This window comes from Apis dorsata, unplaced genomic scaffold, assembly GCF_000469605.1.
Source record: "Apis dorsata unplaced genomic scaffold, Apis dorsata 1.3 scaffold_309, whole genome shotgun sequence".
In the NCBI taxonomy this organism is placed as follows: domain Eukaryota; kingdom Metazoa; phylum Arthropoda; class Insecta; order Hymenoptera; family Apidae; genus Apis; species Apis dorsata.
In genome coordinates this window covers 1243531-1264015 of record NW_006263581.1, presented here as the reverse complement: position 1 = coordinate 1264015, position 20485 = coordinate 1243531, and the positions used below count along the sequence as shown (strand labels likewise).

The following is a 20485-nucleotide window of genomic DNA, read 5'->3' as shown; positions in this document are numbered from 1 at the left end:
ACATACATACATACATACATACATACATACATACATACATACATACATATATACATACATACATTTATACATAGATATATATATATATATATACAAGTTGCAAATTGAATATGCAAGATGCATAAAAATATTTTCATTTTTAAAAAATGTAAGAGAAAAATATGGATGTAATAAAAAATTAATATCCAATTGAAAATAAAGATTCTTTCTAATGTAATATTCACATTTATAATATTAGATATAACTATCAATATTTAATATATATTTATCTAATAAATGATTATAATCAAAATGATATAAGCAAAAATGATAAATTTCCAACGGAAGTTCTTTTTTATTAAGTTTTAGAAATAATCTTTATCAGCATAAGTATCTTGAATAACGTGTTTGTTTTCTACATTCGATGTACTGAATACAAATGGATCGCATTTATTATAAAAATATTTAACTGATAGCACGTGAAATTTTTTATAAAAAAATCATACATTGTATAATATCATAATTGAATATTATAACATAATTATAACATAAATACATATCATTTCTTCTATTGAATGAACATTGACGAATAAACTTTCAATTCCTGAGAAATTTCAAATTATTTCTGTATATAATTGTGAATTAATGAGTCAAATAAAAAAAAAAGATATGAAAAATGTTTCGAAGTAACTTTATAACTATATATATAACTTAATAATGAAATATCTTTGATTCGAAGAATGTATAAACTTATCGGTCAGTGACGAAATACAATTTTCTTGAAATGAAACGAATAACATATATTCGTAAGTCATAATTAAATTTCTATCGTAAATAGTTTTATTATAAGCAATTTATTATAAGCTAATACTAGCAGTATAAATCCAGTATAATTCCAAATGATTTTAGAATCATTTACTATCGCGATATTTTAGAGAAAAATCATAGTTCTTTTTTATTTGTTTTTTATATTATACATTTTTTAGAATCGATAATTTTATATATTATTTTATAATTTGTAATATCACATAAAAGATCTGAAAATTGATTAAACTAATTTATTATAATTAATAATTAAATTAATAATTAATAATTTATTATAATTAATACGAAATATCCTTTCTCTACAGATTTTCATTGTTACAAATAATTATTCAGACAACCAGAAGATTCATTTGAAAAATAAGAAACAGATTCATAACATTTCATCGTATCAATCGATTATTACAGAATTGTATCAAATTCTCTATATAAATATGGCAATTGGGTAAGTGTTGCGTATCATGAAAAAAATATTTCAAATTTCAAATATATTATTTTCCAAAATATATAATATTCATTTATTTCTATCATTTTCAGTTAGTTGCCGCTAAAAGACAACTAAATCTAAATGTCATCGTATGTCGAGCAGCAAACGAGTTGTATTACCATAATCTCATCGCAAAGGCAAGATTATAGCCGCGTTTCTATTCTGCTAATTCCATGTTAAACATTTTTGCTTGAAACGCGATCTCCCGGAATTTAATCTTTTTTATGCATATTATATTCGTTTCAGTTAAGTATGTCTTCTTCAATTACTACGTCGCGTAACAATTCTACAATAGTTGTCAATTCGTTCGATCGTTTATCAAAAGCTTGAATAACCAAATATTCTTTGATGCTGTCAAAACTGTCAAACAGAATAGTTCAACAGAATAGAATCAATTTTTACAATTTTTAAAATAATTCAGCGATAAAAAAAATCTTTCGTTTGAATAATAAATAAAATTCAATAAGTTTAATTATTGTATAAATTATCTTTTGAAAAATTAAAAAATATGAATTTTTAAAAAATTACTGCTATTATTTCAGTCAATATTAAATCATTATCTACTGTATAATATTTGTTCATCGATCGTGCACACGAGAAACAAGATAGCTTTTTAAGATGCATCCGGGTTGATTTGCAGAAAAAACGGGTCACGTCAATGGATCATTCATCGAATGAATCTGTTTTTTATTCCTTTCCGTTCTTCTTTATCCCTTGTTTTTCTTTTTTTTTTTCTTTTATAATTCTGCTTTTACAGGCATTACACAAGTGTCACACGTTGAGGCTAACTTATGTGATACTTGACACACTGGAACCAACGATAACGAGCCACCTGGAACGAGACTAACGAGCATCTCACATTTCGTATGATGTATTCTGCCATTACTGACATAGTACACGTGATACATACATCCATGTTAGATAAGTCACTACTTGTATTATTCGTCTTCACTACAGGGGACTTCTTTCTGCGAAGAAATCGGTCGAACCTCTTCCAATTATTTGACTTTGATTAGATCTCGATTGTTCGTACCCAATGCTTCGGAAGTAACATAACCGATTGTGATAATAAGTCAATAGAATTGAGTCATAAATCATAATTGATTTTCTAGCTGGCAACATTTTATATTAATTGTGCCGTTCCAGATAATATATTGTTAAAAAATATATTAGAAAAATGGTTGGTATCAATTATTATCGCTCAAGTTGAAACATATGATTAAGTCAAGCGAGAAAAATTGAATGAAATAATCATAATTATATTTATATTAAATATTTAATATACAGAGTATACAAAAATTTTCAGAACGTCTTGTTATTTATAATTTAATCATTAATCATTAATTTAATCAATTTAGTCATCAAACATTTTAAATCATTTATTTAACATAATCAATATCTATATTTATAAAAAAAAATGATATTATCAGTCAATATCTAAAAAGACTTCGCGGATTATGTTTATAAAGGCATACTGATTTTGAATTATTTTGAATCATGAATCTATTTTCAGAAATAAAATCCGATATTCAATTTCTTGTTTTTTATTTTAACTTAAGGTAACATAATATGAAATGATGATAGAATTATTTGAATATAATAAAAATCAGTTATGCAACATTTCATTTTATAATATAGATTGAACATTTCCATTTAAAGTTTACCACAAGTATTATGTTTATCAATTATTATTTTCAATTATTCTATGCAGTTGCATATTAAATTCTTTTCTTCTTTTATATATTTTACATTTTGAAAATGTCAATGAAATAAATATACATAGTACATACTATATTTTAAATAGAATATTAACTATCGATAAAAAGATAGTGATACATGACATTCCGTTTTTAGATATCTTTCTAGATACCCATCTTTCTTCTACGGCCCTTCTTGTCACATTGACTTATGCTCATTGGACCACACATTTCAATCTTGCTTCAGAACGTTTTCTCATGCTAATTTGGATGCGGCCCGTTTTCATCTCGCACGATGCTCACGTACACCATTTATAATATAAATCAGTTGTTTGCGAAATATTCTATACCGATGTATCGTATATCTCTAATTATTAACAATAACTTATATCTGTCAAATAAATTGTTTCACATTAATAGCATATTTTTTAAATGTATTATAAATGATTGCTTCTTCTGTTTCTGTCCTTTTTCTTTTTAATTTTTGAGTCGATAACAATTTTATGATATATAATTTTAAAAGTTTTGAAACTTCCAAAATTTAATCGATCGATTATAAATTATCAACGAAGTTTAAATTTGAATCTAAACATTTAGATTGTACATAAATATTCGTATGTGATTTATATTCGTAATCTATTGAAAGATGTAAATATTGATTATTGATATTTTTGTATCTTCAGAAGTATATATAAAAATTACTGATTACGAATATAAAATATAAATAAATATAAATATCAAAAATGGATTTACCTTTAGTAAGAATTTAATGAATGAGATTTAATCTAATCTCTAGATATATTTTTGAAAAACGAACTTTTTCTCTAGTTTTTAGAGATATAGAGACAGAAATGCGAAATTTTATCTCTTTCTTTACAAATTATTCGATTTTGTTTCACCAATGAAGGCATGTCGATATTTGCAAACCATTTCACGTGCTCCATTGTGTTTCTTTAATTTTATTATTAGGTTTCATAGCACGCGCAAACGCATAACACATGCGAAATGAAAATAGATTCATTGCGCCTCTGTTACCATGGCCTTCGTTGCATATTTGCTTACAAGGTGCGTCTTAAAAGCATTGTAAACACCGCATAGTCTACCTACCAGTTGATTGCGTATCTCGTTTGCTGCGGAAAGAATCAGTTACAGTAGAACTCCATTTATTTGTATCTTACTTACTAAAATCATATTTCTAATCTATTATCATTACAATTACATGAATATTACATTCAAATAAATACATATTTCTCACTTATAAAAAATAGAAAAAAATAATGTTATGAAAAAAATATAAATTTATAATTTACAAATTTGCACACAAAATTTAGATAATATGTATATAAATTATAAATTATTATTACATAAAATATATTCATTATTTAGAAAAAATTGATTGTATCATCATATATTTTATATTTATATATGTGCAATGATTATAATAAAATAGAAAATCGTGAGCAATAGAAAAATTTCTATTTATATCAAGTTATCCAATCTGTTTTGTCTCAGTATGTATTCTGATAAATAAAGCTAATTTTTCTTCTTTCTCTGGGAAAAAAAATCCTATTCGATTCTCCTTCCTTCGATGGTTGAATTAATAATACGTCCCAATCTAACAATAAACCTCGTAACTCGAATAAGTTTTATCGATCTCGTTCGAGGACAAGTGAAAAATAATCCGAACAAAACGAATAAGCATAAAATTCTTCATTATCGAAAATTTTACAGGAATTCATTTTAAAATAAATGAAGAGGAAAAGGACAAAAATTTTTCAGAAATCTTCTATGAAATATATGCATTAACAGATAGTATCTGTTGCCGAGGGGCGAGACGAATTAATGAAACAGCTCATTGAAACGTCACAACAAAAGTCCGATCGCTTCATGCACCGCTATATTTAGTCGCGTAGATGTTTTGAAAAATATAAAGAAGCACGCGGTACGATAATAAGCAGGCGACGATATTAAATTTAATGCAATGGCTGTTGTGGGAACTCGTTTATATTATGAATGAGTTGAGCGAAGACGATGGTAATGTGACATTTCAATTGCTTGGAATAATATTCCTCTGATGAAAAGTAGTGAAAAAAAATTTCCTAATTAATATTGACTGCAACTAAGATAACAACGATTTACTTAAAGTTTTTGATGGAATCGTTTAATTCTTTTGATGATACAATGTTCATATCGTCTATTGCTATTTTATTGTAGTTTATGTTGCGGTATATATATTTTTATTAGAAAAATAATCTTTTTTATATTCATAGATTATCGAGTATATATTATATATGGTTCATCTTATTTTTATTCTTTTGAGTTCTTCCGATGAATACATATACTTATATGAAAATCTTTTTAAAGAGAAATTAAATTGGGGAACTTTCAATAGATAAGCAGATTGTAAAAAAATCGTTTTATTATACATCTCGCTTATAATATATGTATGTTCATACTTGATATTTGCATGCTTCATACTTGTTATTTGAATTTTTCGTTGCAAAATAATAAAATATAAATATATATATAATACGAGAAGACTTCTATTACTTATAATATCCATTTAATAAAATAGACAAATTTTGAGCAATTTATTTGCATGTACCATAAATATAGCGTATTATCTTATCTCATTTAACTAAATAAAATAATTTTATCTTATTCAACTAAATAAAATAATAAAAATATTAATCAATAAAAAATAAAAATATTAATTAAAAGTTTTTTATATTTTTAGATTGATATAATCAATGTAAATAATTAAGACTTAATTAAAAGAAAATATTTTTTTACCTTATTTGAAATATTTTTGATTTGAATTTCGTTTACTATTTTTTTCAACATATAAATTATAAAAAAATAAGTTTTCTCATTTCATCGATTATTGAGATTTCTACTACAAATAATTCGAATATGTATATGTTCCAGGAACTTTACCAAATTAATAATAACGCAGAAATATACATCCTAAAAATAAAATGTCGCTCAAAATAAATTTAACTCATTAAAGTATATAACGCTTAGTATATATAATGCTTGCTTTCATTTAACTTTATCACTTTGATTGCAAAAGATTGCTAATATGATTGTCCACTTCATATTTAGATAAAACAGATATCTAAAATTGCAATGCGAAAATGAACAGAAAAAATATTAATATTTCATGATAATTTTGAAAATATTTAATAAAATACAATTTTTGATGATAAGAATATAACAAAAATATCATTTTATCAAAATATATTATTACAAATATTCTAACAAAAAAATTATTTGCTTATTTTGTTGGAATCAATTATTCTTGAAATGATATATGAATTATATCATATATCTATGAATTATAATTATTTTCAAAAAAATAATATATAAGAATCAATCATAATCAATAGAATTGATATTTATTTAAAAGTTGATTATATCTAATTATAATATTGTATTTTTTTAATAATTCAAGCTCTAATTTATAAAGAATGAAATTATGAGTCCTGACATCGTTTTCCAAAATTTAATAAAATTCCTTCTGATAAAAAAAGTTAATTTTTTATATCACTTATCAGAGTTTAATTTTTTATTATTAGAACATCAGATACGATAATATCAGGAATAAACAGAAATCGATTAATCAAAAATTTGTAAAAAACAATTTATTGTAATCAGATATATCAATAGTTGTTGACATTAAAATATAATATAACAATCAGTATTCCTACTTTTCCATAATTTTTTATTTTTTCATCATATCTCTTACAAACATTTTTCGAAACTAAAAAAAAATTATAAAAAATGTATATAAATGTATGTAATGAACACAACAATTTTTCGAATTTTCTTTTTAGGAAAAGAAGTTAGGTTAAGTTCTTATATTATATAACATTAATCGAATCTATTGATATAATTTCACATACATACATTTATTTCTAGATACATACATTTTATTTCTTTCTATTATTAGATATTGTTATTTTAAGTTTAAAAACTGATATGATTTCCTTTATATTTTTATATATTTTGAAATAATTAATCTTAATATAGTCAATTCTTATTAATCTCTATGTTATTTTGCTTTATATGTTTGGTTCAATATAAAAGAATATAAAATAATATAATTAAATAAACGTAGTATATTAATTTATGTATATAACTTTGTAATATCTGCCGATGATCTGAAGCTTCAGATGATATTGTATATATATATATATATATATAATATAATATAATATAATATAATATATATATATATATATACTGATAATGAGATTATATATTGTATATATCATAAGAAATATTTTCTATTTTTAACTTCATCTATGTTCTATTGATAAGCCTCCTACGGAAGTAGATAATTGATAAGAATTTAACAAACATAAAGTGCATTCATAAATTCATTCATTTTAATAATTACAATGACATGACAATGTCATGAACAATAATAATAATGATATGACATCTTTTTATATATTACATTATTACATTTTTAGTACATATCATTTAAATATATATGTATCTTTCTCGTTCTTTAATATTCTATTAAAATTATTTTGAAATTTTTTTCATAAAAAAAGAAAATCTTAATACATTTAGTATTTTGGGGAATGATAAGAAATAGTTTTGAATAATCAAAAAATTGAATAATCCGAACAAACAAACTTTAAATTGAATCTTAACATCATTTTTCGCTGCAAAACGTGAAAAAATATAAACTTTGTAACTTATTTTTTTAAATCATAATTGACATATCATTTATGATTAATGTTGATTTTTTTTTAATTAATTTGTATTACTATTATAAAATAAATAACTATCTTTCGTATTTTTTTTTTATTATTTTTATAGTTAATTTTTATTTTAAAATTTACTATAAATCTAAAATTTTATAAATATTTGTTATAAATTAATTATATATCTATAATTAAATTGTAATTATAATAAAAAAATCTTAAATTATTTGAATAATAAAAATGATAAAAAAAGATGAATAAAGATGAATAAAGAAGAAAAAAGATGAAAAAAATAATATAAAATATATATTCGACATTGATTAATTATAAATTATAATTAATAAATATTAATTATATTTATGAATTATAATATTCTTTTTTTTTACCGATTTATATATTACATCTTAAATCAATTTCTTTTCTTACAACTATTTAAAAAACTTACAAGTCATATTATTGATTAGATAAAATATTGAAGTTTAATCAATGTGAAAGAATTTATAAATGTATTTATGTAAGTAAATAATATATTTCATTATTTGTGAGTGCATAAAAAAATGTGTGATTATTCTATAAAATAAAATGATAAATAAAATAAGAATCATATTTAAAAAAGAAAGATATTGTAATTATCAATATTTCTCGAAATTAAATGAAAGAATTCAAATGCAGCAAATAAATTAAGAAACTGATTTGATAAAAATAAATAATAATTCAATTTTTTAATGATCAACTTTCGCATAAAAATTCCTTCTTTAAATATTATTTACATACAAATTTTGAAATAAAATAAAATTTATATTTTTCTCGAGAATATATATATCTGAAATAAAAAAAAAGTAAATATATATACTTATAAAATCATTTGATCATGTAGTTCATAATCTCAAAAAGAGATATAATATAATATAATAAAGTCTAATTTATGAAAATACTTAAAAAAAATAATTTATGAATATAGAAATCCTAATAAATTTATTATAGAATATAAAATATTTAATTTTGATAAAATTTTAGATTATCATTGATAAATTATCAAAAAAATTTTATATAAATAAATTTAATATTAATAGTAATAAAAATAAATAAAATATAATAATATATTATTGCAATTTTTGAAAATAAAAATCATTATTAAAAATAATTAAAATAGTATTATATTCTAAAAAATCTATTGAGGAATATAAAATTCAAATTCCTTTTAATTTATTATATTCAATATTACAATCATATCAAATATCCAAATTATCGAAAATATACTTCTAGTTTGATAAACAGTTGATTTATATTATTTTCCTGATTTAATACATAACGTTATTGAATTAATAATTGATCTATTTGTTGTAATGATTCCATAATCAAGTTTATAAAAAAATTGAATTGAATAAATTTTGTTAAGATTAAATGAAGATTTCTGTTAAGATTAAGTTAATCAGATATCAGAATCGTTTTTATATGTAGAAATATATAAATTTTGCAGAAATATAGATAAAGAAACAAATAATGGAAAAAGAACAGAGATAAAATAAAAATTATGGATAACGCCATTTTCAGAATATAAATGAAGCACATAGAAAGAATAGAAAATAAGAGAAAGAAAGATAGAATGGATAAAGATAAGAATGGATTATTAACGCCATCTTTTGAGTATTAAAAAACATATTTCTAAACTAGGATAAAGTAGAATAAAAATTAATATCATAAATTCCATCTTTTAAGTATTTTTAGAATTTTTGAGAATTTTGTTATTGAATATATCATTAGATGATATTAATAATTAACTTTCTTACTTTTTATTTTTCTTTTAATATTTGCTTCTTGTATCTATATTTTCGGCATAGAGAAATAGAGCTAATTGTTATTGTATCTCTTCCCATTATTTGTTTTTTTTGTTTATACTTGTCATGTGATCATAGATAAGATATAGACTAGATTTGCATTGATTTATTTTATTCTTTTAGTTTATTTTATATCTAGTTTATGATAAAATATAAGCGAGTATATTTTTTTATATAAATATATACATATCGATATTATTACATATACATCAATTATTATCATTACCAAATTGTGAAATGAAATCATGTAATTATAATTATATTTTGTTGATAACTTAATATTCTTTAAACTAACTTTAGACATATTTTCATGAAACGATAATTTTATTGGTTGGCTTTATTAATTGTAATAAATGAATATACATGTAAATGCTCTTTTATGATTTAAAAATAATTAATAGTATGCCATCTTATAATATTACTAGTATAAAGATTAAAAGGACAGAATTTAGTTCTCTGCTAAATGTTTTACATGTTTTATTGAATGATATTGTGATGTGCACAAAGAACACTTGTATAATATTACAAAGATAATTCTTATTTTTAAAGACTTGACAAAAATCAAGTATAGTGACGGAGTTCTCGAAGATAGTTTTCTGTCAAGTTTTAACGCTACACGATGGATTCCATTCCCAGAACGCATGAAGGTTTAATTGTTTTAAATTAAATTTTTTTAACTATTTAAAAATTATATTCAATCATTTTTAATAATTAATAATTAAAAATTACATAAATATCTTAAAAAACATTTGCTAATCTTTTATCTAAATTACTTTGATTAGATTTACTAATAAAAGTCATATAATTAATTTAATATTTAATTTTTTGTTTAATATTTAATTTTAATTATTTTATTTTTATTTTATTTTAATATTTAAATTACTTTTATATAAAATTTCATTGATTAATACAATACTATATAATATTAATTAAATATTAATCATATTTAGATATTGAAGCACAAATAAGAGAAATACAATCAAAGAAAAAAGAAATTCAAAATGCATCTTCAGAAAAAGAACAAGTAGGATTAGGAAAAACTGGTTTTTACGATCAAGATATTTATGATGGAAGTAATAATAAATATGAAGGCTATGTTACATCTATTGCAGCCAATGATGAAATTGAGGTAATTTTATTTTTATTTTATTTTTATTTCTAATATAATTATAATTTAATTGTAATATGAATCTTATATGAAAATATAAAATATATTATTTTTCTTTAAGGATGAAGATTATGAACCAACAACTTTTAGTACTAATAAAAGACCAGGATATACTGCACCAGCAGCATTGCTCAATGATGTTGCACAGGTATTTTAGCCTGTTATCATTATAACATTATATAATGTTATCATTCATAACATATATATAACATATCATAATGTTATCATTAATAACATTAATAATTATATTAATAATTTTTAATTTAATAATCTTCAAATTTTTATTATTTAGAGTGAAAAAGATTATGATCCTTTTGCTGATAGACGACGACCCACTATAGCTGACAGGGAAGATGAATATAGACAAAAAAGACGAAGAATGATCATATCGCCTGAACGTGTTGATCCTTTCGCAGAAGGTTAGTACTTTTTCCTTTAAGTTAAACAATTCAAAAACAAAACAGGTAATTAGATATTAAGTGTGTTTATATATTGTTATTTTTGTTGATATTTTGAAGCAATATAATGGAGTAAAAAAATCTTTATTTTTTCATGATAAACATAATAAATTTTATCAAAACTTGTTATAGCATAATATATTTATTTTTAATATTTTTTAAAATATTTTTAAAATTATCTAATGTACATAGCTTTTAATTATATTGCAACAAAATACATGCACAATAGAGCTTCTATCACTGATTTAAGGTCATCTTAAATATATTTCAATGTATGAATGAATAAGAAAGTCTACTTGACTTTATTATGAGAAAAAAATTTAATTCAATATATACTACTACTTAATTTATATTTTTTTTAATAGGTGAATAGTCAAGTTGACTTTTTCTTTATATTATCTTATATTATTATAAACTTAAATACAAAATGAAATATGATAAAGTTTAAATAATTGAATAACTATAGTATTGATTTTTACTTATAATTTTTATCATACTTTTATATTTTTGTTTGAAAAAAATATAATAAAAAAATAAACAAAATTTTATATAATTATATTATTTAATATTTTGGATAATTAATAAAACAATTTAAATTTTTTGGATAATTTATGAAAAGATATTTTAGTTTATATATAATTTAATAATTTTAATTAATTTATTTATTATACATTTCATTTTAAATACAGAAAATGTTTAATAAATCTATGATCATTCAATAATATGAGATTGTATATTATATATTATATACTATATATATATATAGTCAAATAGATTTATATATATAAATAATTTAAACAGAATATTAAATATGAACTATAAAAGAAAATAATACAAGAATAAATTTTATTGTATTTACTTAATTTATTTTAAAAAAATTATTGAACATTACATTTTTGTTGCTGTAGGATTGTTAACTACAATAATAGTAAAATTTATTTCAAGTGAATTCTATTTAAATTATACATTAAATAAAATTTATAAAATAAAGATAAATATTTTATGTATTGTACATAATGAAATTTATTATATTTTATATCATAATTTAAATTATTTTTAAATATAAAATAATATAATATAAAAACATTTTACAAAATTTAAAATATAAAAACATTATACACTGTTTTAATATATCATAAAAAATTTAGTTTGAATATTTATCTCAGTTATTATTAATTATTAGAATTAATATTTCTTTATGCTTAGATTGTGGAAGCGTTAAGAAATAAATAATACTGGCTTGAATGAACAGAGTGAATGTGATTCTTTTAAATAAATACTAATGTTTACATTTTTTTCCAATCTTAGTGACGGTCTGCACATTTGGAATCATCTGCTAACCGAGGATACTATGTCGAAGGTTAAGCGAGATTGAATTGTCACAGAACATTACAGTCACGTCCTATAAATGATACAATGAGACTTTTTTTTTTTTTTACATTAAATTATAAATTATAATATATTTTCATATGTTTTTTCTTCATAAATTTTTTAACTATTATTTTGATTACTTACATATATAAATCATATGTCACTAAATTCTCATTGTATCACACGTTTTTCGGGAGAACATAAATATTGAAAAATAGTATGAGTGATTGGTGTGCAAATATTATTAATAACAAGAATGAGTTGATTTTTAGATGGCTAAAGTATTTTTCGATGTGGAAGACATGAGCAGGACAGTGCTCCCTATGGCACCAAATTTTCACGTACGTATGCTATATGCCATCTACTGTTGCAGCTCTCTAAAACCCGTTGTTTAAATATTTCGATATTACTTACGATTTATTATTATATTTACCATTAAAAATGTTTTATTATCATTTAATTTAATGGTATATGCAACGTGGAAATGAGAGTGAATTCAGTAGTTTACTTAGAATATATCCAAATATTCTAAGGGCATTTTAACAATAAATATTATAAAATGGCTAGGTATGTTCAGAAGTTTTTGAAAATTTAAGCATTTATTGAAAAAGTATCTAATGGTTACGCTTTGCGTGACTTTTGATTCCTGATTACAGGTGGTAAGACGCCAGACATCGGTTCTAGGACATATACTGAAATAATGCGGGAACAATTACTGAAAGGAGAAGAAACTGAAGTAAGTTCAGTCGATCACTTTAATTTATATAAAGTTTTTTATTAATATTTAAATAAATAAAAAATATTTTTGTTTATATTAGTTAAGAAAAAAACTAGCAGAGAAAGCTAAAGAAGGAACATTAAAAGCAAATGGTGAACCTAAACCTGCACCTAAAAAAAGAGGTCGTTGGGATCAAACGGATGATGCTCCAACACCAAAAAAACCTACTGGTACAACTGCAACACCAACATCCTGGGATAATGCAGATGTAAATAAATAAATACTTGTATTATTAATTCTGAAATGAAAATAAATAAAAAATTTTTTAAAAATATTATTAGGTAACACCAGCTGCAATTAGATGGGATGAAACACCTGGACATGGTAAAGGTGGAGAAACTCCTGGTGCAACACCAGGGCTAAGTACAAGAATGTGGGATGCTACTCCAGGACATGCAACACCTGGTGCAGCTACTCCTGGTAGAGAAACTCCATCTCATGAAAAAGCTGTTTCAAGTCGTAGAAATCGTTGGGATGAAACACCAAAAACTGAACGTGGTAAATTTATATTATAACTTTATTAAACAATTAATAATTAAAATAATGTAAATATATAGTTAAAAAAATAATATAAATATACTATAATACTATAAAATAAATAATATAAATAATATAAATGGTTAAATAATAAATTTTTTTTAATGTTAATAAATTTAATGTTAGAAACACCTGGTCATAGTGGTTGGGCAGAGACTCCAAGAACAGATCGAGTTGCGGGAGATTTAATTCAGGAAACACCTACTCCTTCGGCTAGCAAACGTCGAAGTCGATGGGATGAAACACCTTCGAATCAAACTCCTGGATCTATGACGCCACAAACTCCGGCAACTCCTCTTACAACACCACATCAAACTTCAATTTTAACACCTAGTGGTGTAACACCAACAGGACCTAAAGCTATGGGATTGGCAACTCCAACACCAGGACATTTAATGTCAATGACGCCAGAACAACTTCAAGCATATCGCTGGGAACGAGAAATTGATGAGAGGAATAGGCCACTTTCAGATGATGAATTAGATGCTTTATTCCCACCTGGATACAAAGTTTTGCAACCACCTGCAGGTAGATTATAAAATGTTTAAAAGATTTTAAAATTATAATTAAAAGTTTTTTTAATTATTAAATTTAATTATTAATTATTTTTTATATTTTATTTTATTTTTTATATTTTTATAATATAGGATATATTCCAATTCGTACACCTGCAAGAAAACTCACTGCTACTCCAACACCTATTGCGGGTACACCGCAAGGATTTTTCATTCAAACGGAAGATAAAACAGCAAAATTTGTAGACAATCAGCCAAAAGGAAATTTGCCTTTTATGAAACCTGAAGACGCACAATATTTTGATAAATTATTAGTTGATGTTGATGAAGAAACACTTAGCCCTGAAGAACAGAAAGAGAGAAAAATCATGAAATTATTATTAAAAATTAAAAATGGTACACCACCAATGAGGAAAGCTGCACTGAGACAAATTACAGATAAAGCAAGAGAATTTGGTGCAGGTCCTTTATTTAATCAGATACTTCCACTCCTTATGTCTCCTACACTAGAAGATCAAGAACGTCATCTTCTTGTAAAAGTTATTGATCGTATTCTTTATAAACTCGATGATTTAGTTAGACCTTATGTACATAAGGTAAATTTATTAAATTTATATTATTTATATTTATTTATTTATATTATTTAAATTTATTTTATTTCGAAATTTATAAATCAAAAAATAAATTTATTTTTAGATTTTAGTCGTTATTGAACCTTTGCTTATTGATGAAGATTATTATGCTCGTGTCGAAGGTAGAGAAATTATCTCTAATTTGGCAAAAGCTGCTGGTTTGGCAACAATGATTTCTACAATGAGACCAGATATTGACAATATTGATGAATACGTCCGTAATACAACAGCCAGAGCATTTGCTGTAGTGGCATCAGCTTTAGGAATTCCTTCTTTACTTCCATTCCTTAAAGCTGTATGTCGCAGTAAAAAATCATGGCAAGCTCGTCATACTGGTATAAAAATTGTACAACAAATTGCTATTCTTATGGGATGTGCTATATTACCACATTTAAAGAGTTTGGTTGAAATTATAGAACATGGTAATTAAATCTTTACAACTTTTAAATTATACTTTAAAAGATAATTATAAAATATTGATTAATTTATAGGTCTCGTTGACGAACAACAAAAAGTTCGTACTATCACTGCTTTAGCAATTGCTGCTTTAGCTGAAGCAGCCACACCTTATGGTATTGAAAGTTTTGATTCTGTTTTAAAACCACTTTGGAAAGGTATTCGTACTCATAGAGGAAAAGGTCTTGCTGCATTCTTAAAAGCCATTGGTTATTTAATTCCTCTTATGGATGCTGAATATGCTAATTATTATACTCGTGAAGTAATGTTAATTCTTATTCGTGAATTCCAGTCACCTGATGAAGAAATGAAGAAAATTGTTCTTAAAGTAAATTCTTAAAAATATAATAATAAACCAATATTTTAATTATAATAATATATTAAATATATTATTATAAATATATTGTACCAAAATGGATATATTATAGGTGGTGAAACAATGTTGCGGAACAGATGGTGTAGAAGCACAATATATCAAAGACGAAATCCTCCCACATTTTTTTAAACATTTTTGGAATCACAGAATGGCTTTAGATCGTAGAAATTATAGACAAGTATATATATTATATATATTAATGAACATATTAATAAAAAAATTACAACTACACGAATTTTATAAAAATTTGATTTTTTAGCTTGTGGATACAACTGTAGAAATTGCAAATAAAGTTGGCGCATCAGAAATTATAAATCGCGTAGTAGATGATTTGAAGGATGAAAATGAACAATATAGAAAAATGGTTATGGAAACTATTGAAAAAATAATGGGTAATTTAGGAGCAGCGGATGTTGATTCTCGTTTGGAAGAACAACTTATTGATGGTATTTTATATGCTTTTCAAGAACAAACAACAGAGGTCTGCATTAATTATAATTTCTATAAATTCAAATTGTAGAATAATAATGTAATAAATTTATTTATTTACTACATAGGATGTAGTAATGTTAAATGGTTTTGGTACCATTGTGAACACATTAGGAAAACGAGTAAAAGCATATCTTCCACAAATATGCGGTACAATATTGTGGAGATTAAATAATAAATCTGCAAAAGTAAGACAACAAGCTGCTGATTTAATATCACGAATTGCTGTTGTGATGAAGACTTGCCAAGAAGTAAATTTATATTTTGTACATATAAATTTTATTAATATAAGATGATATTTATTTTTGTTATTTTTATTTATTTATAGGAAAAACTAATGGGTCATTTAGGTGTTGTTCTTTACGAGTATTTGGGTGAAGAATATCCAGAAGTATTAGGTAGTATTTTGGGCGCATTAAAAGCTATTGTAAATGTCATAGGAATGACAAAAATGACACCACCTATTAAAGATTTATTACCACGACTCACTCCTATATTAAAGAATAGACATGAAAAAGTTAGTACTATTTACGAGTATATTTATATGTAAAAATTATTAATATATTCTAAAAATATATTATTTATAATATAAAATTTTGCATGTTTAGGTACAGGAAAATTGTATTGATCTCGTAGGCAGAATTGCAGATAGAGGACCTGAATACGTATCTGCTAGAGAATGGATGAGAATATGTTTTGAACTTTTGGAACTTCTAAAAGCTCATAAGAAAGCGATTAGAAGAGCTACAGTAAATACATTTGGTTATATTGCAAAAGCGATAGGGTAATTATAAATTTAATAAAATATGAAAATTTTCTAACATTAACATGTTTTAAATTGTTTATTCATTTGTATAGTCCTCATGATGTATTAGCAACTTTATTAAATAATTTAAAAGTACAAGAACGTCAAAATCGTGTATGCACTACAGTAGCTATAGCTATTGTAGCTGAAACTTGTAGTCCGTTTACAGTACTTCCTGCATTGATGAATGAATATAGAGTACCAGAACTAAATGTACAAAATGGCGTATTAAAATCTTTATCTTTTTTGTTTGAATATATTGGTGAAATGGGAAAAGATTATATTTATGCTGTTAGTCCATTGTTGGAAGATGCACTTATGGATAGGTAAAAAAATATTTATATAAGAAACTAATTTTTTTATGAAAAACAATAATATAATAATCTAATTTAATTCTACTATTATTATTATAGAGATTTAGTACATAGACAAACAGCATGTGCTGCTATTAAACATATGGCATTAGGTGTTTATGGGTTTGGATGCGAAGATGCGTTGATACATCTATTAAATCATGTATGGCCGAATGTCTTTGAAACTTCACCTCATTTAGTACAAGCATTTATGGACGCAGTAGATGGATTACGTGTCGCTCTTGGACCAATTAAAATATTACAATATACTTTACAGGTACATATTATAATCAACTGTATGAATATTAATATAATAGATATAACATAATAAAATATCATTCATGATTATGTTTTTATATAGGGATTATTTCATCCAGCACGAAAAGTACGAGATGTATATTGGAAAATTTATAATTCTCTTTATATAGGTGGACAAGATGCTCTTGTAGCTGGTTATCCTCGAATTATGAATGATCCAAAGAATCAGTATATTAGATATGAATTGGACTATGTTTTATAATGATTTTAAATATATATATAAAAATGTGTATTATACATTTATATAATCTTCGTAAAACATAGTATCATTCGCTTATTGTTTACAAGTCAGCTAAAATAGTTATATGTTATGTGATGCATAAGATGTAGACAGTAAACTTTGATAGTATTTATTTCTTGGACTTCTTTCTATAAACAAATTATATATAAATTCTTTTAAATTAAAAATTGATTTTAATTACAAATTCTTAAGAAAAAATATTTGTCAGTCCTTATAAATAAAATGTTTCATATTAACTAAGCAATGAAATTGAATTTACTTATTTATTTCAAAGTATTTGCTTCAATATTCAAATAATTGTTTTTTTAAATTTATTGCATAATAATGTAACATAAAAAAATAATATTATATATATATTTTTACACAATTTTATAACATATTTTTATAATTTACAGTAATAAAAGAGTTTATGATTTTTATAAGAATAAAAAGAACTATATTCTTCATGAAAATAATATCATAATGAAAAAAAATATAAATAGAATTTTTTTTATATATTTTATTTTCGAAATTTATTAAATGACTATAAATAAAATCAATACTAATTTATTTTTAAATATTTATTTATAATTTTTGAGACAGCTTAATATTTTATAGTGAATATTGTATAAAACAATATTCACATACCAAAAGTTACATGTATATTATATTTTGAAATATCATTGGAGAATATAGTTGCATTACATTATATTTTTTTTTCTTTATGAAACATTTATTGCAATATTTTTTGTATAAAAATTGTATGTGAAATATCTATATTTCCAAATAGATTTATTTTAAATTGGCATAAAGCATATATGCATAAATATACACATACATACATCATTATATTTATAACATTTTTCAATTATTTTTGAATTCAATGCAATTCCTTTAGTTTCAATCCTGATAAAAGTGCAATTACATATATATTATAATATATACTTTCAAATTGAGAACCAAATAAAATTTAAAAGATAATTTTTTATATCTCATTTACATATTTAAAATATATATAAAGACCATTTATCTAATAGCACTTACAACAACGTATACATATATATCCTTAAATTATTAATTAAATTTATAATTAAAATAAAAATAAATATATCGTTTATAAATATTATAAAATAAGTAAATTGAATTTTCTTCTACAATTTATTAAAAGAAAATTATTAAAAAAAATATAACATATAATACAATTTTGTATTTTGTATATACAATTATAATAAAATATTATATAAAATAATTAATAATTTACAAATTATTAAAAATAAAAAATTATTCTTGAATGTAATAAAAATTATAGTTTCATTTCAATGAATGTTTTATACAATATTTTAGAATAAACAATATTTGATTGTTTAAAAGCACATTTTGTGCAAAGCTTTCAATATTTTATTAATATTTATTTAAAGCATCACATTCATAGCAAAAAAAGAAAACAATAAAAATAAATCTAAAAAGAATAACCAGTTTAAACAGTAACAAATTAAAACCTATATAGATTATTGTTATATTATTTTGCAATAATATCTTATATAAACTATTTGTTAAATAAAACTTTGGTATAAATAGTACATAGAATTAGATAAAAATATGAATTATACATATATTAGTTGATAAAATAGAAATTGAAATGTTAAGAGCAATTGATTATAGAATCACATTGATATATACATTTTATAAAAATTATTTTCAGCCTAAGTACTTATTATTAATATTTATGAAGTTGCAAAAGTAATATGTGTAATATAATCCCTTATTCTTCAAAATGAACTTTTCTTTCAAATGTATTATAATGTCTTATATCATTTTAAAATTTATTATTTTATAATTTTAAAAATGAAGTTTACTTACAAATTTTATGATATATAAAAAGGATGTGTTCGATTTTAATTTCAACATAATATCAGATACACTTTAAAAAACAAATTCAATTGAAAATTTTTTTTATAAAATATTAATAATGTAAAATTTGATTAGTCAACTTACAAATATTGTGTGACTCTATATCATGACTTCATAATTTATAAAAATGAAAAAAAAATATTTTTACATGATTTTTTTTAAATTAGTTTAGACAATAATATCATTATTAAGTATTTGACTTACACTGACAAAAATGAATAAAGTAACAAAATATGTATATACGGTTTATTATTGAAAATAATAATTTATAGAGATTTAAAATTGATAAATATCACAAGCACGCGTAACTTTAACATTTTTGATGAAAACTAGATATATCACACTTGTATTTTTCACTAACAAGTAAGAATATTTCATTTCACACATATTACATGTATATTAGAAATATACTCTCCATTTTCTCTCGTTGTAGTGTGATAAAATTTACAATAGAATATCATATTTCGTATTTTTTATAACTTTGGTAAATGACTATAGAATGTGAAGATTTCAATCATTTCTACAATTAATAAAATTTTTTTATACTAAAAAATATT

General features: G+C 22.6%; 1 protein-coding gene across 2 annotated transcripts; it reads left to right on the top strand.

Moving 5' to 3' along the window:
- The first annotated feature begins 9940 nt into the window (after nucleotides 1-9940).
- Nucleotides 9941-18283, top strand: LOC102681338 (splicing factor 3B subunit 1). 2 transcript variants are annotated; one of them, XM_006617492.2, is made up of 19 exons: nucleotides 9941-10188; nucleotides 10492-10670; nucleotides 10771-10857; nucleotides 11002-11128; nucleotides 13195-13274; nucleotides 13357-13524; nucleotides 13598-13814; nucleotides 13980-14381; nucleotides 14501-14964; nucleotides 15065-15422; nucleotides 15492-15784; nucleotides 15885-16010; nucleotides 16092-16313; nucleotides 16390-16572; nucleotides 16650-16838; nucleotides 16930-17105; nucleotides 17180-17452; nucleotides 17540-17756; nucleotides 17841-18283. In XM_006617492.2, the coding sequence occupies exons 1-19, from the start codon at nucleotides 10161-10163 to the stop codon at nucleotides 17997-17999; spliced, it is 3948 nt and encodes a 1315-aa protein (XP_006617555.1). In that variant the 5' UTR covers nucleotides 9941-10160; the 3' UTR covers nucleotides 18000-18283. The 2 variants fall into 2 exon arrangements, with proteins under 2 accessions (XP_006617555.1, XP_031367214.1); XM_031511354.1 differs by lacking the exons at nucleotides 9941-10188; nucleotides 10492-10670; nucleotides 10771-10857; nucleotides 11002-11128 and adding an exon at nucleotides 12342-12879.
- The last annotated feature ends 2202 nt before the right edge of the window (nucleotides 18284-20485 follow it).

Bases quoted from the DNA above. Each gene is read 5' to 3' on its own strand.
- LOC102681338 (XM_006617492.2), top strand. From the start codon at position 10,161: ATGGATTCCATTCCCAGAACGCATGAAG. The intron at 10,858-11,001 runs GTATTTTAGCCT...TTTATTATTTAG, and splicing joins TGCTCAATGATGTTGCACAG to AGTGAAAAAGATTATGATCC. The intron at 13,525-13,597 runs GTAAATAAATAA...AAATATTATTAG, and splicing joins CATCCTGGGATAATGCAGAT to GTAACACCAGCTGCAATTAG.